This window comes from Mustela lutreola, chromosome 7, assembly GCF_030435805.1.
Source record: "Mustela lutreola isolate mMusLut2 chromosome 7, mMusLut2.pri, whole genome shotgun sequence".
NCBI lineage: Eukaryota > Metazoa > Chordata > Mammalia > Carnivora > Mustelidae > Mustela > Mustela lutreola.
In genome coordinates this window covers 39,257,246-39,284,958 of record NC_081296.1, presented here as the reverse complement: position 1 = coordinate 39,284,958, position 27,713 = coordinate 39,257,246, and the positions used below count along the sequence as shown (strand labels likewise).

The following is a 27,713-nucleotide window of genomic DNA, read 5'->3' as shown; positions in this document are numbered from 1 at the left end:
AAAAGCAGGTATCTTTGCCTTTTCCCAATGTCAGGGAATAGTATTCAATCTTTGATCATAAAGTCTGAAGTCTGCTGTAGGATTTTTATGCATATTCTCTATAAATGAGGAGGCTGCCTATTCCTAGGATCCTGTAAGTTTTTAAATAGGAATGACTGAAGAATTATGACAAAATCTTTTTATCCAACTACTGAGATATTATAAGCTTTTTCTTTTTTTCTAGGTGGATAATAAAATGAATTACGGGGATGCCTGGGTGGCTCAGTAGGTTAAGAGTCTGCCTTCGGCTCAGATCATGATCTCAAGGTCCTGGGATGGAGTCCCACATCAGGCTCCCTGCTCAGCAGGGAGCCTGCTTCTCCCTCTACCTGCTGCCCCCTCTGTTTGTGCTCTCTCTATGACAAATAAATAAATAAAATCTTTAAAACAAACATATAGTGAGTTATATTGATTGATTTTCTATTATCAAACAAACCTTTCATTCCTGGAATAAATTTCACTGGTTTTCATGTATTCTCCTTTAATATATTGGTGAATTCAGTTAGCTCTTATTTTGTTAAGGCTTTTTACATCTGTCACTGTGAGGTATGTTGGTCTGTAGTTTTAAAGTTTTTGTCTGGTTTTGGTATTAGATTAATAATACTGGCCTCGTGATATAATTTGCATAGGGTTCCTTGCTCCTATATTTTCTGGAGAGAAACTAAAGAGAACTGGTATTATTCTTTCCTTAAATGTCTCTTAAATAAAATTTACCATTGAAGCTATCTGGGCCTGGACTTTTGGGTTTAGGGGAAGATTTTACTTATGAATCCATCATTGTTATTAGGTATAGGAGTGATCAAATTTTTCTATTTTTCCTTGGGTCAATTTAGATCAGCATTCAAGGAATCTGTCCATTTCATTTAAGTTGCTGAATTTATTGACAAGTGTTCATAATCTCTCCTCAATCTTTTGATGGTCTATACCATATGTAACTGTGTCCACTTGTTCATTCCCGATAACAGTATATGTGTCTTCTCTCATATTTCTTGATCACAATGGCTAGAACTGCACTACCTAATACAGCAGTGGAGACACATGGCTTTTGAATTTTATTTGACTGAATCAAATCAAAATTTGTTTTCAAATTTTTAATAAGTTTCAGGTACTTAATAGCCATATGTGGTTAATGGCTGCAGTTTTAGAGAGTGTAGCTGGAGAACATTTTCATCTTCACAGAAAGTTCTATTAGAACTGGAGCTTTATCAATTTTATTGCTCTTTTTGAAAAATCAGCTTTTGGTTTTCACTGATTTTCTCTACTGTTGGTCTGCTTTATATTCACAGATTGTAGCTCTTCACTTCTCTCTACTTATTTTGGGTGTAAAGTGCTCTTGTAGCTTCATAAGGTAAAAGCATTGATTCTGACTTTTTCTAATGTAAAGAATTAAAAGCTATCAATTTTATTATAAGCACTTCTTTAGTTGCATTATGTAAATTATGTTATTTCCATTCTCATTTAGATCAAAATAGCTTCAAGTTGCCCTTATGAATTCTTTAACTCATGAGTTACTTAAACATGGGGTTTATTTTCAAAATATTTGAGTATTTCTCAGGAGCACCTAGCTGGCTCAGCAGAAGAGCAAGTGACTCTTTATCACAGGGTTGTAAATTCAAGCCCCAAATTGAGTGTACTTTAAAAAAGAAAAATTGGAGGACTTCTCAGATATCTTTCTGTTACTGATTTCTATTTTTAAGTTCCATTTGGGTCAGACTTAAATTCCATTTGGAATTCCACAATGGAATTCTATTACTTGCATTTGGTCAGATTAAATTTTCAATCATTTGTGGGACCATACTGAGGCCTGAGGTCAGGGATATTAAGGCAGGCATTGTCAGCAAGGTCAGAGTATTAAGTTTTATCAAGCCCACAATGCTACTCTGTCAATTTCTAATCCTTCATCTTCTTCATAAACATGTTCTGAATACAGAATGATCAAAAGTATGGGTCAAATTCAAGTGAGATTCTTCTCTTCTACCCTTTCTCTCTCTTCTTCCTACCATCTTACTCCTTTATCTTACCAGAGCTCTTGACCTTTGCAGAAGTGTGGCTGAAGGTCATCCTTCCAAGAACCCCAGTTTCTCCCCTCTCCTCTAATTTCCTCCCGACCAAATCTCAGAGATTAGTCACTAGAGAGAGAAGGTGGGAGCAAAAGAAATGAAAAGGAAGAACCACAATACCTTGTATTTCTTATTGTGAAGGCTGCACACTGTTACTTCTACCATATTCCATTTATTAGAAGTGAGTCATAAAGCAGAGCACATGCCTTTTGAAAGGAGGAGTATCAAAGAATTTGTAGATACATTTTATACCACCAGAATAATGTCATAGTTTTTACTTTAAATAGTCATACATCGTTTTAAAAGAAATTAAGAGAAGGAAAGGAAATATGTACAGTCATTTATTTGTAGACAGACTTATTATTTCTGTTTCTCTATTTCTTCCAATAATTAATGAGTCAGCAAACTAAGTCTCTGGGCCAAATCAAACCCACTGCCTGTTTTTGCATGACCTGATGCTAAGAATGGCTTTACATTTTTTAAATGGTTGAGGAAAAAAAGATAAAATCAATGGAAGAATATTTTTGTGACATATGAAAATCATATGAAATTTAAATTTCAGTGTCCGTTACAAAGTTTTATTGGAACACAGCCATGCTTATTTACTTATGTATTCTCTAGGCTCCTTTCACAGTAAAATGGAGATATTTCAACAGAGACCATAAGACCCACAAAGCCTAAAGTATTTACTACCTGTCCTTTTGCAGATAAGTGTACCAGTACTTACTATTCATCCAAGTTACCATCTGATGGTAATTTTAGCCTTTAGCTTAAAGAACTTCTAGGTGCCTGGGTGGCTCATCAGTTAAGCATTCGAATCTTGATTTCGGCTTAGGTCATGATCTCAAGGTCACGTGATGGATGGGCTCAGTGCTAAGTGTGGAGGCTGCTTAAGAGTCACTCTTTCTTGGGTGCCTGGGTGGCTCAGTGGGTTAAGCCTCTGCCTTCAGCTCGGGTCATGATCCTGGGGGTCCTGGGATTGAGCCCCGCATCGGGCTCTCTGTCCCTCTCTCTCTGTGCCTACTTGTGATCTCTATCTGTCAAACAAATAATTAAAATCTTTAAAAAAAAAAAAAGAGTCACTTTCTCTCTCTCCCTCTGCCCCTCCTCCCACTACTCAAACATCTTCTCCCTCTCTAAAAAGAATTAAATAAAAAATAAAGTTGAGGTTGGAGGAGTCAAGATGGCGGAGAAGTAGCAAGCTGAGACTGCTTCAGCTAGCCGGAGATCAGCTAGATAGCTTATCTAAAGATTGCAAACACCTGAAAATCCATCGGCAGATCGAAGAGAAGAAGAACAGCAATTCTGGAAACAGAAAAACAACCACTTTCTGAAAGGTAGGACCGGCAGAGAAGTGAATCCAAAGCGACGGGAAGATAGACCCCGGGGGGAGGGGCCGGCTCCCGGCAAGCAGCGGAGCAACCGTGCACAAAATCAGGACTTTTAAAAGTCTGTTCCGCTGAGGGACATCGCTCCAGAGGCTAAACCGGGGCGAAACCCACGCGGGGTCAGTGTGGCCTCAGGTCCCGCAGGGTCACAGAAGGATCGGGGGTGTCTGAGTGTCGCAGAGCTTGCGGGTATTGGAACGGGAAAGCCGGCTACAGAGACAGAGCCGACAGTGAGCTCGCAGCTCGGTGTTACCTTGAACCGGTCGCAGGCTCGGTGAGCTCGGAGCACGGCCGGAGGTCAGGCAGACGGGAGTAACTGGGCGCTGTTCTCTGAGGGCGCACTGAGGAGTGGGGCCCTGGGCTCTCGGCTCCTCCGGGCCGGAGACCAGGAGGCCGCCATTTGTATTCCCGTCCTCCGGAACTCTACGGAGAGCGCTTAGGGAACAAAAGCTCCTGAAAGCAAACCCGAGCGGATTACTCACCCTGGCCCCAGGTAGGGCGGTGTAATTCCGCCTGGGGCAAAGACACTTGAGAATCACTACACCAGGCCCCTCCCCCAGAAGATCAACAAGAAATCCAGCCAAGACCAAGTTCACCTACCAAGAAGTGCGGTTTCAATACCAAGGAGAGCAGCAGAATTCCAGAGGAGGAGAAAGCCAAACACGGAACTCATGGCTTTTTTCCTGGGATTTTTTTTAGTCTTGCAGTTAATTTGATTTTTTCTTTTTCATTTTTTTTTTTTTTCTCGCCTTCGGGTAAAATTTTTTTTTTAACTGTTACCTTTTCTTTTTTAACGATTTTTTACTAGTTTATCTAATATATATATTTTTTCTTTTTTACATTTTTCTTAGGTGTTTTCTTTTTTTAAAAATTCTTTTCTTTTTTTTTTTTCTTTTCTTTTTGTTTTTTTTTTCTTTCTTCCTTTTTGAACCTCTTTTTATCCCCTTTCTCCCCACTCACGATTTTGGATCTCTTCTAATTTGGTTAAAGCATATTTTCCTGGGGTTGTTGCCACCCTTTTAGTATTTTACTTGCCCCTTCATTTACTCTTATCTGGACAAAATGACAAGACATAAAAATTCACCACAAAAAAAAGAACAAGAGGCAGTACCGAAGGCTAGGGACCTAATCAATACAGACATCGGTAATATGTCAGATCTAGAGTTCAGAATGACAATTCTCAAGGTTCTAGCCGGGCTCGAAAAAGGCATGGAAGATATTAGAGAAACCCTCTCGAGAGATATAAAAGCCCTTTCTGGAGAAATAAAAGAACTAAAATCTAACCAAGGTGAAATCAAAAAGGCTATTAATGAGGTGCAATCAAAAATGGAGGCTCTAACTGCTAGGATAAATGAGGCAGAAGAAAGAATTAGTGATATAGAAGACCAAATGACAGAGAATAAAGAAGCTGATCAAAAGAGGGACAAACAGCTACTGGACCACGAGGGGAGAATTCGAGAGATAAGTGACACCATAAGACGAAAGAACATTAGAATAATTGGGATTCCAGAAGAAGAAGAAAGTGAGAGGGGAGCAGAAGGTATACTGGAGAGAATTATTGGGGAGAATTTCCCCAATATGGCAAAGGGAACGAGCATCAAAATTCAGGAGGTTCAGAGAACACCCCTCAAAATCAATAAGAATAGGCCCACACCCCGTCACCTAATAGTAAAATTTACAAGTCTCAATGACAAAGAGAAAATCCTGAAAGCAGCCCGGGAAAAGAAGTCTGTAACATACAATGGTAAAAATATTAGATTGGCAGCTGACTTATCCACAGAGACCTGGCAGGCCAGAAAGAGCTGGCATGATATTTTCAGAGCACTAAACGAGAAAAACATGCAGCCAAGAATACTATATCCAGCTAGGCTATCATTGAAAATAGAAGGAGAGATTAAAAGCTTCCAGGACAAACAACAACTGAAAGAATTTGCAAATACCAAACCAGCTCTACAGGAAATATTGAAAGGGGTCCTCTAAGCAAAGAGAGAGCCTACAAGTGGGAGATCAGAAAGGAACAGAGACCGGAGGAGGAGTCAAGATGGCGGAGAAGTAGCAAGCTGAGACTGCTTCAGCTAGCCGGAGATCAGCTAGATAGCTTATCTAAAGATTGCAAACACCTGAAAATCCATCGGCAGATCGAAGAGAAGAAGAACAGCAATTCTGGAAACAGAAAAACAACCACTTTCTGAAAGGTAGGACCGGCGGAGAAGTGAATCCAAAGCGACGGGAAGATAGACCCCGGGGGGAGGGGCCGGCTCCCGGCAAGCGGCGGAGCAACCGCGCACAAAATCAGGACTTTTAAAAGTCTGTTCCGCGGAGGGACATCGCTCCAGAGGCTAAACCGGGGCGAAGCCCACGCGGGGTCAGCGTGGCCTCAGGTCCCGCAGGGTCACAGAAGGATCGGGGGTGTCTGAGTGTCGCAGAACTTGCGGGTATTAGAACGGGAAAGCCGGCTACAGAGGCAGAGCCGACAGTAAGCTCGCAGCTCCGTGTTACCTTGAACCGGTCGCAGGCTCGGTGAGCTCGGGGCACGGCCGGAGGTCAGGCAGACGGGAGTAACTGGGCGCTGTTCTCTGAGGGTGCACTGGGGAGTGCGGCCCTGGGCTCTCGGCTCCTCCGGGCCGGAGACCAGGAGGCCGCCATTTGTATTCCCGTCCTCTGGAACTCTACGGAAAGCGCTCAGGGAACAAAAGCTCCTGAAAGCAAACCCGAGCGGATTACTCACCCCGGCCCCGGGTAAGGGCGGTGTAATTCCGCCTGGGGCAAAGACACTTGAGAATCACTACACCAGGCCCCTCCCCCAGAAGATCAACAAGAAATCCAGCCGAGACCAAGTTCACCTACCAAGGAGTGCGGTTTCAATACCAAGGAGAGCAGCAGAATTCCAGAGGAGGAGAAAGCCAAGCACGGAACTCATGGCTTTTTTCCTGTGATTTTTTTTAGTCTTGCAGTTAATTTAATTTTTTCTTCTTCATTTTTTTTTTTTTTCTCGCCTTCAGGTAAAATTTTATTTTTTATTTTATTTTTTTTTATTTATTTTTTATTTTTTATTTTTTTTAACTGTTACCTTTTTCTTTTTTAACGATTTTTTAATAGTTTATCTAATATATATATATATTTTTTTACATTTTTCTTAGGTGTTTTCTTTTTTAAAAAAAAATTCTTTTCTTTTCTTTTCTTTTTTTTTTTTTTTTCTTTTTTCTTTCTTCCTTTTTGAACCTCTTTTTATCCCCTTTCTCCCCACTCACGATTTTGGATCTCTTCTAATTTGGCTAAAGCATATATTCCTGGGGTTGTTGCCACCCTTTTAGTATTTTACTTGCCCCTTCATTTACTCTTATCTGGACAAAATGACAAGACGTAAAAATTCACCACAAAAAAAAGAACAAGAGGCAGTACCGAAGGCTAGGGACCTAATCAATACAGACATCGGTAATATGTCAGATCTAGAGTTCAGAATGACAATTCTCAAGGTTCTAGCCGGGCTCGAAAAAGGCATGGAAGATATTAGAGAAACCCTCTCGAGAGATATAAAAGCCCTTTCTGGAGAAATAAAAGAACTAAAATCTAACCAAGTTGAAATCAAAAAAGCTATTAATGAGGTGCAATCAAAAATGGAGGCTCTCACTGCTAGGATAAATGAGGCAGAAGAAAGAATTAGTGATATAGAAGACCAAATGACAGAGAATAAAGAAGCTGATCAAAAGAGGGACAAACAGCTACTGGACCACGAGGGGAGAATTCGAGAAATAAGTGACACCATAAGACGAAACAACATTAGAATAATTGGGATTCCAGAAGAAGAAGAAAGTGAGAGGGGAGCAGAAGGTATACTGGAGAGAATTATTGGGGAGAATTTCCCCAATATGGCAAAGGGAACGAGCATCAAAATTCAGGAGGTTCAGAGAATGCCCCTCAAAATAAATAAGAATAGGCCCACACCCCGTCACATAATAGTAAAATTTACAAGTCTCAATGACAAAGAGAAAATCCTGAAAGCAGCCCGGGAAAAGAAGTCTGTAACATACAATGGTAAAAATATTAGATTGGCAGCTGACTTATCCACAGAGACCTGGCAGGCCAGAAAGAGCTGGCATGATATTTTCAGAGCACTAAACGAGAAAAACATGCAGCCAAGAATACTATATCCAGCTAGGCTATCATTGAAAATAGAAGGAGAGATTAAAAGCTTCCAGGACAAACAACAACTGAAAGAATTTGCAAATACCAAACCAGCTCTACAGGAAATATTGAAAGGGGTCCTCTAAGCAAAGAGAGAGCCTACAAGTGGTAGATCAGAAAGGAACAGAGACCATATACAGTAACAGTCACCTTACAGGCAATACAATGGCACTAAATTCATATCTCTCAATAGTTACCCTGAATGTGAATGGGCTAAATGCCCCTGTCAAAAGACACAGGGTATCAGAATGGATAAAAAAACAAAACCCATCTATATGTTGCCTCCAAGAAACACATTTTAAGCCCGAAGACACCTCCAGATTTAAAGTGAGGGGGTGGAAAAGAATTTACCATGCTAATGGACATCAGAAGAAAGCAGGAGTGGCAATCCTTATATCAGATCAATTAGATTTTAAGCCAAAGACTGTAATAAGAGATGAGGAAGGACACTATATCATACTCAAAGGGTCTGTCCAACAAGAAGATTTAACAATTTTAAATATCTATGCCCCCAACGTGGGAGCAGCCAACTATATAAACCAATTAATAACAAAATCAAAGAAACACATAAACAACAATACAATCATAGTAGGGGACTTTAATATTCCCCTCACTGAAATGGACAGGTCATCCAAGCAAAAGATCAGCAAGGAAATAAAGGCCTTAAATGACACACTGGACCAGATGGACATCACAGATATATTCAGAATATTTCATCCCAAAGCAACAGAATACACATTCTTCTCTAGTGCACATGGAACATTCTCCAGAATAGATCACATCCTCGGTCCTAAATCAGGACTCAACCGGTATCAAAAGATTGGGATCATTCCCTGCATATTTTCAGACCACAATGCTCTAAAGCTAGAACTCAACCACAAAAGGAAGTTTGGAAAGAACCCAAATACATGGAGACTAAACAGTATCCTTCTAAAGAATGAATGGGTCAACTGGGAAATTAAAGAAGAATTGAAAAAAATCATGGAAACAAATGATAATGAAAATACAACGGTTCAAAATCTGTGGGACACAACAAAGGCAGTCCTGAGAGGAAAATATATAGCGGTACAAGCCTTTCTCAAGAAACAAGAAAGGTCTCAGGTACACAACCTAACCCTACACCTAAAGGAGCTGGAGAAAGAACAAGAAAGAAACCCTAAGCCCAGCAGGAGAAGAGAAATCATAAAGATCAGAGCAGAAATCAATGAAATAGAAACCAAAAAAACAATAGAACAAATCAACGAAAGTAGGAGCTGGTTCTTTGAAAGAATTAATAAAATTGATAAACCCCTGGCCCGACTTATCAAAAAGAAAAGAGAAAGGACCCAAATAAATAAAATCATGAATGAAAGAGGAGAGATCACAACTAACACCAAAGAAATACAAACTATTATAAGAACATACTATGAGCAACTCTACGGCAATAAATTTGACAATCTGGAAGAAATGGATGCATTCCTAGAAACATATAAACTACCACAACTGAGCCAGGAAGAAATAGAAAGCCTGAACAGACCCATAACCAGTAAGGAGATTGAAACAGTCATTAAAAATCTCCAAACAAACAAAAGCCCAGGGCCAGACGGCTTCCCGGGGGAATTCTACCAAACATTTAAAGAAGAACTAATTCCTATTCTCCTGAAACTGTTCCAAAAAATAGAAATGGAAGGAAAACTTCCAAACTCATTTTATGAGGCCAGCATCACCTTGATCCCAAAACCAGACAAGGATCCCACCAAAAAAGAGAGCTATAGACCGATATCCTTGATGAACACAGATGTGAAAATACTCAACAAAATACTAGCCAATAGGATTCAACAGTACATTAAAAGGATTATTCACCACGACCAAGTGGGATTTATTCCAGGGCTGCAAGGTTGGTTCAACATCCGCAAATCAGTCAATGTGATACAACACATCAATAAAAGAAAGAACAAGAACCATATGATACTCTCAATAGATGCTGAAAAAGCATTTGACAAAGTACAACATCCCTTCCTGATCAAAACTCTTCAAAGTGTAGGGATAGAGGGCGCATACCTCAATATCATCAAAGCCATCTATGAAAAACCTACCGCAAATATCATTCTCAATGGAGAAAAACGGAAAGCTTTTCTGCTAAGGTCAGGAACACGGCAGGGATGTCCATTATCACCACTGCTATTCAACATCGTACTAGAGGTCCTAGCCTCAGCAATCAGACAACAAAAGGAAATTAAAGGCATCCAAATCGGCAAAGAAGAAGTCAAATTATCACTCTTCGCAGATGATATGATACTATATGTGGAAAACCCAAAAGACTCCACTCCAAAACTGCTAGAACTTATACAGGAATTCAGTAAAAAGTGTCAGGATATAAAATCAATGCACAGAAATCAGTTGCATTTCTCTACACCAACAGCAAGACAGAAGAAAGAGATATTAAGGAGTCAATCCCATTTACAATTGCATCCAAAACCATAAGATACCTAGGAATAAACCTAACCAAAGAGACACAGAATCTATACTCAGAAAACTATAAAGTACTCATGAAAGAAATTGAGGAAGACACAAAGAAATGGAAAAATGTGCCATGCTCCTGGATTGGAAGAATAAATATTGTGAAAATGTCTATGCTACCTAAAGCAATCTACACATTTAATGCAATTCCTATCAAAGTACCATCCATCTTTTTCAAAGAAATGGAACAAATAATGCTAAAATTTATATGGAACCAGAAAAGACCTCGAATAGCCAAAGGGATATTGAAAAAGAAAGCCAACGTTGGTGGCATCACAATTCCGGACTTCAAGCTCTATTACAAAGCTGTCATCATCAAGACAGCATGGTACTGGCACAAAAACAGACACATAGATCAATGGAACAGAATAGAGAGCCCAGAAATAGACCCTCAAATCTATGGTCAACTAATCTTCGACAAAGCAGGAAAGAATGTCGAATGGAAAAAAGACAGCCTTTTCAATAAATGGTGCTGGGAAAATTGGACAGCCACATGCAGAAAAATGAAATTGGACCATTTCCTTACACCACACACAAAAATAGACTCAAAATGGATGAAGGACCTCAATGTACGAAAGGAATCCATCAAAATCCTTGAGGAGAACACGGGCAGCAACCTCTTCGACCTCTGCCGCAGCAACATCTTCCTAGGAACAACGCAAAAGGCAAGGGAAGCAAGGGAAAAAATGAACTACTGGGATTTCATCAAGATCAAAAGCTTTTGCACAGCAAAGGAAACAGTTAACAAAATCAAAAGACAACTGACAGAATGGGAGAAGATATTTGCAAACGACACATCAGATAAAGGACTAGTGTCCAGAATCTATAAAGAACTTAGCAAACTCAACACCCAAAGAACAAATAATCCAATCAAGAAATGGGCAGAGGACATGAACAGACATTTCTGCAAAGAAGACATCCAGATGGCCAACAGACACATGAAAAAGTGCTCCATATCACTCGGCATCAGGGAAATACAAATCAAAACCACAATGAGATATCACCTCACACCAGTCAGAATGGCTAAAATCAACAAGTCAGGAAATGACAGATGCTGGCGAGGATGCGGAGAAAGGGGAACCCTCCTACACTGTTGGTGGGAATGCAAGCTGGTGCAGCCACTCTGGAAAACAGCATGGAGGTTCCTCAAAATGTTGAAAATAGAACTGCCCTATGACCCAGCAATTGCACTATTGGGTATTTACCCTAAAGATACAAATGTAGTGATCCAAAGGAGCACATGCACCCGAATGTTTATAGCAGCAATGTCCACAATAGCCAAACTATGGAAAGAACCTAGATGTCCATCAACAGATGAATGGATCAAGAAGATGTGGTATATATACACAATGGAATACTATGCAGCCATCAAAAGAAATGAAATCTTGCCATTTGCGAGAACATGGATGGAACTAGAGCGTATCATGCTTAGCGAAATAAGTCAAGCAGAGAAAGACAACTATCATATGATCTCCCTGATATGAGGAAGTGGTGATGCAACATGGAGGCTTAAGTGGGTAGAAGAAGAATAAATGAAACAAGATGGGATTGGGAGGGAGACAAACCATAAGTGACTCTTAATCTCACAAAACAAACTGAGGGTTGCCGAGGGGAGGGGGTTTGGGAGAAGGGGTTGGGATTATGGACATTGGGGAGGGCATATGATTTGGTGAGTGCTGTGAAGTGTGTAAACCTGGTGATTCACAGATCTGTACCCCTGGGGATAAAAATATATGTTTATAAAAAATAAAAAAATTATTTAAAAAAAATAAATAAATAAAGTTGAACTTTCTGATTAAAAAACAAAATTTCCATTATCATTTCTGATAGAATATAAATTATGGTGACAAATTCAAATTCCTTTCATCTGAGAACATCTTTATTTCAGGTTCATTTTTAAAGAATATTTTTGCTAATAGTTAGACATTGTAGTAACAGTAAATTCTGTTACATTTTTCTGGAAACCGTTGATTTTTCTTCTAACAGGTAATTAACTTGTCTGGACCCAAACTAAAAATACAGAAATTTTGCCTGAAAATTGAGTTCTGTTGGGGGGTTGGGGAGGGCAGTGTTTCATTTGGGGGGGGGGATTTTAATTATGATTTTTGGTTATCTTTCCATCTTTACTGCTTTAATAAGTCAGGTGTTAATCGTATCATTATTCCCCAGTATTGAATGTGCTATATTTTCTTTTGGCTGCTTTCAAGATTTTCTCTTTATCTTTGACATTTGGCAAACAATGTGCCTAATGATGGTTTTCTTTTTTATTTATTCTACTTGGAAGTCACAAATCTGCTTGGATCTCTAAGTCAGTTTTGTTTTGTTTTTTAATTAAACATGAAATGTTTTTGGCCACTATTTCTTCAAGTATTTCTCTGGCTCTTTCTCTCTCCCCTCTATTTATGGGACTAAGACAGCAAGACTTCAGTACTTCTCCCACAGGAGCTATATGGATACACAAAAGGCCCTCTGTCAAAAAAGGAGCAAACTTACAAATCTCACCTACTGCAGTTTTATCTTTCAAAGGTCATCTCCTATTTGGTTTGCACTCTTTATTTACCAGCTTCCCTGAGTACTCACAGCTGTTAGCCAGGTATGGCTGGCAGAATTTATACTCTAACTTTGTGTTTTAGCCCTTTGGCAGCTTACTCAGTTCCAGGATTTTCCTCCTAAATTCCAAGTTGTTTTGCCAATCCTCAACTTTTGTTCTCTGATACCTCAAGTCAGTATGGTTGTAGTCAGTTGTCTCTGGGGCCATGGGAGTTAGGGAGCACCTTGTTTAAAAAGCCGCAGATTCACAATTCTTTTCTACTGCTTTACTTACTTCAAAGAATAAACTCTCCTCTGGTTTCTGCTTCTTTTTGGTCTTTCAGTGGGATTTTTGTTGTTGTTTTGTCTTTTTCCAGTGCTTTCAAATCATTTCGTTATTTTTAAATTTTTTCCAGGTTTTATCATTGTTACCTATGGAAGGTTTCATCCACCTTGCCAATTATCCATTACCTAAAGCTGGTAGTTCCCTGTATTTTTAAAAAACAGTCTCCTAGACCTGAATTTGTAATTTTATATATTATAAAATTTCAATTACTGGTAGTACTATATAGGAAACGGAATAAACTACCTAAAATAATGGAAAAGCCCCAACTTCCATAAATTTGCATATAAATATAGATAAATATATCATTTCCTCATGCAAGGGCGCCTGGGTGGTTCAGTCCTTAAGCATCTGCCTTCAGCTCAGGTCATGATCCAATGTGGGACAGAATCCCCCATTGGGTTCCCTGCTCAGTGGGAAGCCTGCTCTTCCCTCTCCCACTCCCCCTGCTATGTTCCCTCTCTTGCTGTCTGTTTCTCTGTCAAATAAATAAATAAAAGCTTAAAAAAAAAATTCCTCACGCAGCCTATGCTGTACATGGTGCCCTCCTATTCTGAACCCATATCTACTAAGCTGGGATAAACTGAAGGTCATAAAAATCAGCAAAACAAACAAACTACTTGCCACTATTTAAAAGTAAAAAACAATTAATTTAAACTCCCCCAAAAGATCTGTAGGCTCTTCTAAATAATGTCCCATGGATTAAAAGATTTAGAAGAGGAAGATAGGTAACTGAAATGAAGACTTACTGTTTACCTTTTAGAAATAGCAATAATTAATAGTAACATGATGTTCTTTTTAAAATGAAATACTTACCATTGTTCTTTCTAAAATAAGAAAACATTTTTAATAGTATTTTTCAAAATGCATTACACATTTTCTTATACAATAGTGAAAGCAGAACTGAAGAACCCACAACATTGCTTTTAGAAATTCTACTTACATTCTCCTTTCACTGATAATTGGATCCTAAAATTTCATGGAATTTCAATCACAAAACTGTGAAATTAACAAAGCAAATCTATGGTGATTTGTAAAAAGCTCAGAATATGTAAGTAATGGGGCGCCTGGGTGGCTCAGTGGATTAAGCCGCTGCCTTCGGCTCAGGTCATGATCTCGGAGTCCTGGGATCGAGCCCCGCATCGGGCTCTCTGCTCAGCAGGGAGCCTGCTTCCCCCTCTGTCTCTGCCTGCCTCTCTGCCTACTTGTGATCTCTCTCTGTCAAATAAAATAAATAAAATCTTTAAAAAAAAAAAAAAAAAAAAAAAAAAAAAAAAAAAAAAAAAAAGAATATGTAAGTAATTTAAATCCATTATTTGCAAATTGCTGAGTTGGGCTTTGAGTATTTTAAAAGATCTCTTCATCCTCACTATAGCAATTCCAAGAAACTATAATCCCACAACAGGCAAAAGAACCCATTTTCATTCAGAATGATTTTAACAAATAGAAAGGAGGAAATGGAGACCAAGGGCATCTTTTCACACTAATTTTATAAAAAAATTTAAAAAATTAAAAAAGAATATCCATTGTGATTCCCATTCTTTCTTAAGCCAAAACATTAATGTGGTGGCTTTGCTCTAAACCAGAGATAGAAAGGTCTGATAGAACTGCAATCAAATGAAGTGGATTAAACAATGATACACAAAAGCAACACTGCTGATGTTCAAATTCTAGCATAAACAAGCATAAAATCAGCCAAAATTAGAAAGGGGCAGAGGGAACTTTTGGCAGTGTCAGATATGGTAATTAACTAGACTGTACTAATGATTTCACAAGTGCATATATATGTTAAAACTTATCAAACTCTACGCTTTTGCATGCGATTTTACCTCAAATTTTTAAAAAAATTAGCAGGAAAAAAATCATTACTCGATTTGTAACCATCACTCAGCTACTTTAAAGACAAAACTGGAAACCAATTCAGACTCTAAAACCAAGTATAATTAACAACAACTCAAGGATCACAGGCAAAAAATAGTCATCCAAGTTCAAAGAAGAGGTATATCAACTTTTTCAAAAGAAAGAAGAAATAAAGTCTCAATCAATGGAACTATCCTGAGACTGGTCAAAGGATTATGGAAGTCACATTGTCAAGGCAATTTATGTCCCACCCTGGTGCAGAATGCTCTTGGTTTCCATTTCCAAACAGATAGGTGATGACACAGAGTTTATCAGGATTTGCAGCCTTACTGTACTTCTCTTCCTTGCACCTCTGCAGAATCTCTAAGCTCCTCTGGTGGACTGGGTGCTGGAGAAAGCTAAAACTATCCATACTTTTCAAAATTGCACATGGCGCTGTATCATCATGCCCTTAGGAAGCAAAAGAAAAACAAAAAAATGGAGAAAAGAAAAAAGATATTATATAAGCCCAAACCAATAGAGAATCAAGGACAGTGCTGCCAACTATCTTAAGAATATATTTTTTTAAATGTATCAAGTAATATGCATTAAATGTGAATAAATTTTCTAAACTGATTTGAGGAAATCACACAAAAATAAAAGGAAAATATAAAGGTTGTTTTTAGGTATTCAAAGTATTCCTTTCAGTACTGAAAGTGTTGTGAATTAATATCATACTAAAAATTTCTAATTTAAAAAAATTAGGGAAATTTCAAAACAATTTGTATATTTATTTTTTTAAACAGGCCCATTTTTATCAGGTCTGAAATATAATTAGTATATAGTTGGCAACAATGCAAAGAACAATGATGGAACCCTAAAGAAAAATACACCCAAAACAATTTACCAAAAGTTAAATAATTCTTTCACAAATCTTGCAATTAACCACACTTGTAGGAATTCCAACAAGTGTGTCAATGTTTAAAGAGCAGGAAGAAAAGCATCATAGAGCAGGGAAACCCAGCAGCACTTTGGTATTTATAAATCTGAAAAGAGAGTTGGAAAATGTACCTCACCACCACTTAGTCAAGGGAAACAAAATCAACTATTTGTGGGAAAGGGAAGAGAGCATGTTCAAGGAAGGAACAAAGCCCCAGATTAGTGCTACTGAAACAATGAGTTACTCTAACAATAAAGGAGGCTTGGGAGAGGTCAGTACCATTCATATTAGTAATAGATGGATTAAAAGAAAATGGGCATCTCCAGGTTTTTTGGGGGTGGGTTGAGTATCATTTACTCAAAGAACATCTCTAGAGTTAGGACATTTAGTTCAAATTTGTGTAGGTGTGCCTTTAAAAAACAAAAGGAACAGTTTAACAATAGAGACAAAGTGAGCAACACAACGAATCAAGTTTCATTAGTGCATATTTACTGTATAATTAGGAATGAGATACTATCTATGAATAGTTCTCAATGCAGAATCATTTAAAAAGTTAAATAGAGGCAGAGTAGTTCAAAGAGGTTTGCAAAGCAGGGTTTAGTCTAACTAAAATTCCTTAAACTAGATTACTGGATCCAGAGAACAAGCATCCACATTTTAGCTTAAGGAGATGAAATCTTGTATCAGATAATAAGATACTTATAAATAGCAGATTTTAAAAAATAAAATAGATTTGAAAATTATTTTCATATCCAATACTGAAAAAGTAAACTAATAAAACACGATCTCCTTCATCCAATGTGGAGAGCACATAGCTGCAAATGTTCAGTATTTCAAAAAGAGACAAATATCAAGTTATCCAGCATTTCTTAGTTGAAGAACATCTCAGCAAAAATATTCTATGCCCATTATCAATAATCCACTCCACCATCTTTGATGGGCTGCTTGAAGAAAGAATGCTTAGTTAGGCTCAGACTAGCCTATACTTGTTAGTTGGTGGTGCCAGGAGGTAGGTATCAGTTGAGAGGGACCATCTGAGGGGAAAAAAAAAAAAAAAAACACGCCTGGAAAGCTCTATTTATACTCTAAACAAACTGTAATTTTAAAAAGTTATCACAAGACTTTCAGGCTATCTTGATAATCTGCCAGTTAGAAATAATTTTAAGGAGATTATGGTATTAAAGTGTTCTATGTAAAAGTTTAGTATATTAAATATACTAAATTAGTAAGGAGTTTGAAGAAATCACTTGACATTACTACAGCCACTGCACTCTTTTGTCTAATAAACTGTGGCAATGACATTTGGATATGGGTAATTTTGTATTTGTGACTATTTTAGGACTCACCATCATACCTATCTTTTTTTTTAACGTCTTTCATTCTGCTTTCTATACCTTCTTTTAACTCTCTACTATTTTAGACTATAATACTATTTCCAAACCTTAAACTGATCTTCCTCTCATTTGTTGTTAACAATGCCCTGTTAAGGAGGTTAAGTTTCCTAGGATGGTTTGTAAGTACAGATTCAGGAAGGGTTATTGTCTAAGGAGTCTCATAACTCCTAAAACACTTTGATTTAGTGTTGGTTTATGCTAGTTCCTGATATAGTTTGTTAATTCCTTACCTTGAGATTATGTACCAAAAATACAAGATAAATTCAGACCCCATACCTATGCATGGTAAAGATATGGGGCACTGATTTTTTTTTTAAGCAGTTTAAGAACAATCTAAGGCCTAAGGTTAGATTGCTAAGGTCCTTCTTATTTCTCTGCTCAAGACCAATGGACAGAATTTTTCAATCTTTTCAATGATGGAAAAGTCTAAGCTCCCTGAAGGTACTACACCACATAATGGAACTCAATCCTAGTTATTCATTCAAACCTGAAGCCATGTCTCTGATGACAAAGCAGTTGCTGTAATGCCAGCTTCTAGGCCGCACAGCCATTAAAGGTATACCTCACACATTGCAAACCACCACAATCTCAAGTAAAAATTTGGTAAGCTTAAAAAATATTTACATCTATGTAATCCTCAATAAAGATACAGAACATTTCCATTATTTCAGCAAGTTATTTCAACCCCTTCCTATCAATACCACCCATGTCTTTGCAGAAGCTATCATAACTGTATTATTTTGCCTGTTCTTAAACTAAATGAAAGCATACACTATGTACCTTTTCATGCCTGACTTTTTTGCCCAGTATATTTTGTGACTCATTATGATACTCATGAGAATCAGTAATCTGTTCTTTTTTACTCAGAATAATGTTACATGGTAGGAATGTATCACAACATGGTTATCTTTTCTTCCATTGATAGATTTTTGGGTGTTTCTAACTGGAGACTATTAAGGATAAAGATACTATGAACAGTCTTGTGTTTTGGGTATAACAGTTCCATTGAAATATAAACCACATACTATCCAATTCACTTATTTAAAGTGTACAATTCAATGGTTTTTAGTATAATTCCTGAAACTATTGAACTATCACCACAATCAATTTTAGAATACCTTCAACATACTAAAAAGACACCCTAACCTTTTTTATTATCCTTCCCTTCATCATTTCCCAGCTTGCCTACTCCAGCCCTAGGCAAATACTAATCTACATTCTACCTCTACAGATTTGCCTATTCTAGACATTTCACATAAATGCAATCATACATTTGTGATTTGTGATACATGCAATAGGTGGCCTGTGTTGTTGAGTTTCCATATATGTCTTATTACATATTATTTTTATTCCTCTATTTAATACTGTCTTCTTTTGTATTAAACAGATGTTTTCTAGTATATTCTTATTTTTTTGTCATTTATATTACCATATTATTTTTTAGTTATTTTCTTTGCGAATACCAAGGGAATTATAATTAACATCTTATAACAATCAAGCCTGGATTTAAAATTGCTTAAGTCCAACGGTATATAAAAATGTTTCTCTTCATTGGGGAGGCTATGTGCTATGGTCAGTGCTGTGAGTGTGTAAACCTGGTGATTCACAGACCTGTATCCCTGGGGCTAATAATACATTACATGTTAATAAAAAAAAAATGTTTCTCTTCTATAGCTCCATTCTCTTCCTCCTCCTTTATGCTGTTACTGTCATAAAAATTACACCCTTAAAATGTCATGCCCATCAACAAAGATTTATAATTATTGCTTTGTACAGCTGTCTTTTTAAATCAGATTAGAGAAAAAAGTTTCAAAATGTAAAAAAATATATTCATACTATATTTTATTATACTTCACTCTATAGTTGCCTTTAATGGGCTTCAAGTGCTTTCAAGTTACTATTTAATTTCCTTTCATTTCAGCCAGAACTCACTGAAATATTTCTTGTGGGGCAGATCTGATAATACTAGCTCAGGATTTGTTTATCCACAAATGTCTTAATTTCACGGTCACTTTGAAGGGTAGTTTTATTGAATATGGAATTAATTAACTAATTAACATACAGTATATTATTAGTTTCAGAAGTAGAATTCAGTGATTCATCAGTCTTACATAATACCCAGTGCTTATTATATCACGTGCCTTCTTTAATGTCCATCACCCAGTTTCCCCATCACCCCACTCTCCTCCCCTCTTCAACCTCAGTTTGTTTCCTATGATCTCTTCTGGTTTGTCCCCCTGTCTGATTTTGTCTTGTTTTATTTTTCCCTCCCTTCCCCTATGATACTCTGTTTTGTTTCTTAAATTGCACGTATCAGCGAGATCGTATGATAATTGTCTTTCTCTGATTGACTTATTTTGCTTAGCCTAAACCCCTCTAGTTCCATCCAAATCATGGCAAATGGCAAGATTTCATTATTTTGATGGTTGAAAAGTATTCCATTGTGTATATGTATCACATTTTCTTCATCCATTCATCTGTCAACGGACATCTGGGTTCTTTCCATAGTCTGACTACTGTGGACATTGCTGCTACAAACATTGGGGTGCAAGTGCCCCTTCAGATCACTGCATTTTTATCTTTTGCGTAAAGTATCTAGTAATGCAATTGCTGGGTTGTAGGAGGCTCTATTTTCTTTCTTTATTTCAATTTAAGATTTTGTTTATTTATTTGACAGAGAGAGAGAGACAGTGAGAGAGGGAACACAAGCAGGGGAGTGGGAGAGGGAGAAGCAGACTTCCTGCTAAGGAGGGAGAGGAGGGAGCCCAATGCAGGGCTCAATCCCAGGACCCTGGGATTATGACCTGAGCTGAAGGCAGATGCTTAACGACTGAGCCACCCAGGTACCACTCTATTTTCAACTTTTTTGAGAAACCTCCATATTGTTTTCCAGAGCGGGTACACCAGCTTGCATTCCCAACAACAGTGTAGGACGGTTCCCCTTTCTCCATGTCCTCACCAACATCTGTCATTTCCTGATTTGTTAATTTCAGTCATTCTGACTGGTATAAGGTACTATCTCACTGTGGTTTTAATTTGTGAATACAGAATTCTTGACTCTCTTTTTTCTTTCAGCACTCTGAATATGTCCAGTATTGCCCTCTAGCCTCAATGGCTCCTGATGATGAATCAATTGTCAATCTTGCTAAGGACACTTTGTACGTGAATTACTTCTCTTCTGATGCTTTCAATATTTTCTATCTCAGGACAATCTAATTATGATGTATCTAAGTTTGGATCCTTGTGGGTTGTTGATCTTCTTGGGTATATAGTCTTTTGGCCATTATTTCTTGAAATATTCTTACTACCCCTTTCTCTGTCCTTCTAAACTGCCAGATGCTAGGGTACTTTATTGTGTCCCATAGGTCTAAAAGCTCTGTTCATTCCTATTCATTCTTCTTTCTGTCTTTCTTTGTTGCTTAGAACAGATAATCTCAACTGATCTGTGGTTAAGTTCACTGATTCTGGCCTCGCCTATTCAAATCTGTTGCTAAGCTCTTCTAGTGAATTTCTCACACACATATAAATAAATATTTTATAAAATATTTTATATTTAGTGAGACACTGTTCTCATACTTTCCTTTAGTTCTTCAGATATGGTTGCCTTTGAACATATTTAAAATAGCTTAAAGACTTTTGTAAGTTCAAGGTCTGGCTTTCCTCAGCAATAGTTTCTATTGATTCCTTTTTTCACACATACAGGTCATTTTCTTTTCTTTTGTGTGTGTGTGTGTGTGTGTTTCAGAATTTTGTGTAGAACACCAGATATTTCAAATAATATAACATGGCAACTCTAGAAATCAGAGTCTCCCTTCTTCCCAGGATTTGCCATTTCACATAATTGTTGCTACTATCCTGAACTAATTCTGTAAAGTCTGTTTGCTAACCAAACAAATCATTACTATTTCTCACTCTAAGTCTCAGCAGGGCCAATATGTAGCTTCACTCACACTGCCTACTTATATAATTCCACTAAGAACACTGCATGGTTTTCTGATCACCATAATATACATTATGCAATTATAACAAATCAATTCTTGAAAAGAATAAACTGAATTTTTATTTAAAAGTCTTAAATTGTGTTCCTTAATCTGGAAGTCTATGAAAATAACAGTCAAAAAGTAGATTTTAATTTGATATTATTTGTGCTTGATGAAGAAAAAGAATGTCAGGGAATTCCATAAGAAAATCCAAGATTTTTTAGTTTAGTATCAGGATATTTATTAGCAATTTAGCTAAGAGACACTAAAATTTTTTATAAATATACTCTCAAAGGAAGTAAAAATATATTGTGCATCTGTAGTCAACATCATCTTTCTTCCCTAAAAGATTATCTTTGAACTCTTAGTCTCATTCAAAATCTGAACTTGATTACCTTCTGCCTTTCATTTCTACTTAAATAATTCCACTTCTACTTAAATTCCACTTAAATTCTACTTAAATTCCACTTCTACTTAAATAATCTCTAATTCCAATATTTCATTTTCTCTATATCTCCATACTATTCATGGTCATTTTAAAAGTTCCGAAACTATTATTTATCCATTTTCACAATTATTCTGTTAGTTTTTATTTTGTAATGCTATAATGTTCTAATTTTATGGCACCCTTTTATCCTAAATCCATGCAGAAGGAGCAAAAATGCTAAATACTGGCACTGATAGTAATATACTGCAATATAATTATTTCCTGTAACAAATCTGCTCAATCAAAATACAAATGAACTATGACTTTTCTTTTTCTTGATAAAAAGTGAAATTTAAAAAGTTTATCCAATGAGACTTCCAGGTTGTTGGTAATATTCTACATCTTAATCTAGGTGATTGTTTCAGGGTGTGTTCACTTTGTGATAATTATCTGAGCTATCCATTTTGGGGGGCACAGTTTTCTTCTATATGCATGTTATAGCCTTAAATAAAAGAGTATTCAAAAAGTTTATTATATGGATGCTCTGTGCTGGCCGAAAAGAAAAATTAGACTACAAAAGAAGAAGAATCTAGACATGATCAAAGTAGAAATAATACACTATCATTTTGTTGATAATTAATAACATTTTGTATCTGTGTACCAAAGGATAATAATAAACATACAACCAGCTTTCACAAATAAGATTTTATATACCAAAAGAACACAAAAACAATGTGATTAATCTTTTTAGAAAGCAATATTTTCAATAGTAAATACAAGAAAAGTTTCTTCTCATAGTCAGTTATATCTTAGTAGAAGACTTTTTTATAATTTCCAAAATTGGTAAATCCACTATGATAAATAATAATGTATCTTAAATTAAAAGAAAAAACTTTTCTTTAGAGCTTTTTACAAAGAAAGCCTCTCAGAGATAATTTTGTAAAAGGTAAAGTAGGTTTAAGATATTCCTTTTATTTTCCAAAAAAACTGTATTTCTCCCTATTTACAAAGGCCAGTTTGTATATATTATAATCTGAAATACAGAAACTAAGTTCAATTAGCTTTTCCCTCTCATTTCAGAAATACAATCTCCCAAATATAAGTATTCATTTGGAATATGCAAAAGCTGAACTTAAAAGTTTTACTGCTAGTGCACATGCTGAAAATCCATATAAGTAAATCTGGGAGTCCTGAAAGTACAGATGGGTCCTAGTGTGCTTCTACTGAAGCTTTTCTGGACAGAACACTTTATTTTAAATGGCTACATATATATTAGTAAATCCTCACTATGCAGTGCAGCAATGGTCTATCTAAGGCTAAAGCTGCAGTAAACAAAAGTGTGAATTTTTTTCTTTTTTTCTTTTTCTTTTTTTTACACTGTGATTTTCATTAGGTAACAAATGCTTTTGAAGATAAGATGCCTTCATGCAGATTGTAAACTATGGTATTTCATGATTTAAGGGGACGAGACACAGAAAAAGTACCCTGCTCCATTCATTTCTAAATTTCAAAGTAAAATCCAATGAACTGAGTTAAGGGTAGGAAGAAAAGAAAATTAACATTCATAAACAGATTCATCTATTATTACCTGGCTTTACCCCCACAATTCTGAAGACAGTATTTAAAAAAGAAAAAACTGCTAATAGTCACAAAATCACTCAAGAGAAGAAATGACACTTCACTGATTTCTGAAGTAAGGTTATCTCCACTAAACTGCCCCCTATCTCCATCCAATTTTTCTATCTCCCGATTTATGCTTCCACATTAAATTGTTTCATCTGCATAAAAACTATTACATAAGAAAATAAAGGTTATCAATATTTAATTCTATATAAGTAAATGGCAAAGTATCATTTCGGTTTTTTGTTTAAAAATTTACCAATGTCTTACTAAAAAATACCTATTGATTATCAGGTGCTTTACATACATTACTCCTCTGAGTATTTATTAATAAAAATGTACCAACACATATATATAAACACACACCATGTATTCACTAAACTCAATCATATAAAGTACTCTGGAACTAATCAGATCTGAAAATGATGTTAGGATATGGTCAAGAAAACAAAAGAGAACAAAATTATTATGTCTCTACTCCTTAAGAGTGGTAAAAAAAGATAAGTATGGTAGAATACTAGTATCTACTGCTTACCAGTTTTTGTCTGAATGTGTCTTTTCCCAGCTTCCCTGAAAGCAACCATGGCTCTGAAAAAAGCTCTGAGAACTGCCCATCGGAAAACAGCTACAGGATCAATTCCAATCATCCCAGAGATAAATGCATTCTTGCTACTTCTTAGAAGAGCTACAATGTCAGGGCGCATATGATCTGTATTTTTTTCCCGGAAATCCTACACAAAAAAAGTATCATCGTTATTTTTGAAAAAATTATTAAACCAAGAAGATAATAGGTGACATGTTTGAAAAGTGGTTTACTAAGGACTATAGAAGTGAATTCTGTTCTAGGTAGCTAACTGGACCAGACACCTTTGATAAAGTCCCAGACAATCCTAAAACTATTCTATAATACATTTAGATGACAGTAAATATTCCACAATTTTATTGTAGCTTGTTAAGTAAAGAGCCTCTCTGAAGGGGTATCACATAAAATAACCAGACAGTTGAATAAAAGAAAGGAGCCAGATATGAGAAGACAAGGAACAGTGTTCCAAACAAAGAAAATACAACACCTATTATGTATAGGTGGTAGGACAAGTTAGTAGACAAACAGTAAGACCAGGAGCTGGAACATTCTGGGCAAAGGTGAGAGTGATGGAAGATTTGGCAAATAAATAGGTATTGCAAGCCTGAGTTAGGAGTTTGTAGATTTTATTCAAATATAAAAGAAAGCCAATGGAGCTAAATGATATTTTATAAATACCACTGGATGCTGCAGAGGGAATGAATTTATGTAAGGAATGGAAAACGGGAGACCAGCTATTGAAATAATCCAAACAAAAGGTGTTGGTGACTTAAGACTACCTTGGTGGTAATAGCATAAAGGAAAAATAGTTACTATATTTGGGATATGTTTTGGAAGTAAGGCAAAGAATTTAGCTGGTGTATTATAGCATGGTGAAAGAATGGGGGAATAAGGTTAACACCTATATTTTGGGTTTTAGGAACTACGTGGAGGTACCATATTGATATGGAGAAGTCTAGAGAAAAGAGAAGATTTAGGGATAGGAAATGAAATCAAGAGATCAGTTTTGTGCAAGTGAAGTTTGAGATGGTGAGGATAACGATAGCAGCAAGAAACACTTATTGAAAGGTAATATGTGCGTGGCACTCTTCTGAGCACTTTACATGTGTTGTCTCATTTAAGCTTATTTCATCCACCTACCAATTGCTTGAGATAGATATTATTATTACTCCTATTTTATACATGAAGAAACTCAGTCATGGAGAAGCTAACTATCCTGGCCCCTATAACATAGTAAGTAGAATAGGGGTTCAAAGACAGCCACTCATTATCACTATACCGTATCTGCATACAGACAACAAGAAAGCAAATGAATATATGTGCCTAGGAGGCCTACAGAGACGGCAGAAAATATACGTATTACCTAGGGACTGTAAATAGACAGTACAAACAACTTGCCGATAGGGTATGGAGGGGATTTAACAGAAGAAAATGGGTTAAAATATCCCACAGAAAGAAAAGGAGAATAAAAAGTTTACACTCAGTGGAAGAATGTTCCAGAGTGATATGTATAGAGTAGGCATTTGGCTATAATCACACCCAGATAAAAGGATTAAAAGTTGGTAAGTAAATCACTCAGAGTTGGTGCAACTTGACATAACAGCTCTTTAACTCAGAATTCTATGAGGAGCATGTCTAGTATGATGTTTTCCAGAAGGCAGTTTGGACTTCTTTAGGAGTTTCCTTTCCTAGTCTTTGTTCTCCTAAGAACAGGAGAAAAGGAGAAACAGGCCAGGAATCTTGGTCCTTGGCTTGTCCCTTAACATCCTTTGAGCAAAAGTATATATTATAAAAGTTAGTAAAACTGATAAAAATGTTCAAATCCAAATCACCACCACCACGATTACTGGCTAATACTTACCAAGGGCAAATAAGACGTCAGGCACTAAGTTAAGCACTATACATAACTTATTCAATTCTAACAATTACTTAATAAAGTAGAATAATTACAAACTATAATTTACTGATAAGTAAACAGAAAGATAAAGAAGCTTGCCAAAGGTCAAACACAGTAAGTACTACAGGAACTGAAAATTGTCTGTTCTATACTGAAGACCATTCCATCCTATTAATAACTATACTGTACAAAGTAAAATTCTAGAATTTTTTCCCATGATGGGTGTCAAATGTTGATGGAAACCTTTATTTTCCAAACGTAATGGTCTCATCTGTCTTTATAGTTCTAGATTTCTAAGTGTGTTTCATAACCTAATCATATCATTCTTCTTGAAAATTTTCTCTTGGTTTCTATTAACAATACATTTTGTGATTTACTACTTAACCATATTTAAAATTCTTGGGGTTTGGTCTTATGTACTCTCAGAAAAATTTTCACTCAATCATCTCACATCAAGTGATCTCAACCGTAGTAATGGCTTTAAACACTATCTATATGATGAGACCCAATCTGTATTTCCAGCTCAGATCTTTGTTGTTATGTCCAAGACCCATTTCTACACCTTAAAGGTATCTCAAACTTAAAAGTGAATGCATAAGACTAGTATTACTTAAATGTTTAGAAGCATTCGCGAGTGAAACCATACAGGCCTGGAATTTCCTCTATGAGGAAGTTTAAACTGCTGATTCAAATTATGTAATGGAAATAGGCGTCTCAAGTTTTCCTGTATTTCTGGTGTCAGTTTTGATGTGTGATTTTCATGGAATTCTCCATTTTATCTATGCTGTCAAATTTACTGGCAAATATGTTGCGACCCTTCTTAATATCTGTTGAGTATGTAGTTAAGTCCCCTTTTTCTTTTCTGGTATCTATTTTTAAAATCTTTTTTTCTATTATAGATTATTTTCTATTACGTTTTTCATTTTATTTTATTCTATTACCTTTTATTATTTTCTGTTACCTTTTCAAAGAACAAATATTTGGCTTTGTTAATTTCTCTACTGCATTAATTTCTAGTCTTCCCTTTATTATATCCCTCTAATTGAAGGGGGGGTTAATCTGCTGTTCTTTTTTCAGTCTCTTGAAATGGAAGCTTAGATAATTACTTTCAACCATTCTTCCTAATGCACGCATTTAAAATTATAAATCATTGCTTTAAATGCACCTTACCAATTGCTACGGATTCTGCAAATTTTAGTATGTTGCATTTTTATTAATGCTCAGTTTTAAATCAGCATTGTAGGAGCACATAGATGACTCAAATGGTTAAGTGTCTGCCTTCAGCTCAGGTCATGAGATCAAGCCCCATGTACGGCTCCTGCCCAGTGGGGAGCCTGCTTCCCTGCTCTTCCCTGCTGGTGTTCACTCTTGCTATCTCTGTCTGTCTGTCTGTCTGTCTCTCTCTCTCTCTAATAAATAAATAAATATAATCTTTAAATACAAATAGATAAATAATAAAATTAGCATTGTGATTGTGATTTCTTTTTTGACTCATGGGTTACATAGAAGAATTGTGTTTAAACATTCAAAGACTGTCTAGCTATCCTTATGATATGCCAAGTAGGTCAGTTTTTAATAATGCTATTCAATTTTTTAGTTTTTACTCATTTTGCATCTTATTCTGTTCACTACTAAAGAAATAAATATTAAAATCTACAATTAGATGGATTTTTCCAGTTCTACTTTTATTCTCCCTTTAGTTTTTGTATAATGAATCAAATCAGTAAGTACATACAACTTTTGATGTTGTATCTTCCTATCAAACTGGCTCCTTTTATTTTTATGAAATGTGCATCTTTATCTTTAGTAATACTTCTTGCAGTAAAATCTACCTTGTATGCTAATAATTTCTTATACTTAGGGTTTGGGTGATATAATTTTTTTCATCCTTTTACCTTCTATATATACTTTTTCTCTATATATATTTTTTCCATTCTTTTACTTTCAAACTATCTAAGGATGATTAATCACAGGCATAAGTGTATATACG

General features: G+C 36.3%; 1 protein-coding gene across 10 annotated transcripts in view; it reads right to left on the bottom strand.

Moving 5' to 3' along the window:
• The window catches only part of MYO9A (myosin IXA), a 297,273-nt gene that overhangs the window by 144,140 nt on the left and 125,420 nt on the right, over positions 1–27,713 (bottom strand). For 9 of the 10 annotated variants that reach the window (XM_059180512.1, XM_059180509.1, XM_059180510.1 and 6 more), the window contains 2 exons: positions 23,779–23,974; positions 15,234–15,353 (listed from right to left, as the gene is read on the bottom strand). In XM_059180512.1, the coding sequence (XP_059036495.1) occupies positions 15,234–15,353; positions 23,779–23,974 (316 nt within the window). The remainder of the gene's footprint in view (positions 1–15,233; positions 15,354–23,778; positions 23,975–27,713) is intronic. The other variant, XM_059180516.1, reaches the window with a different exon arrangement.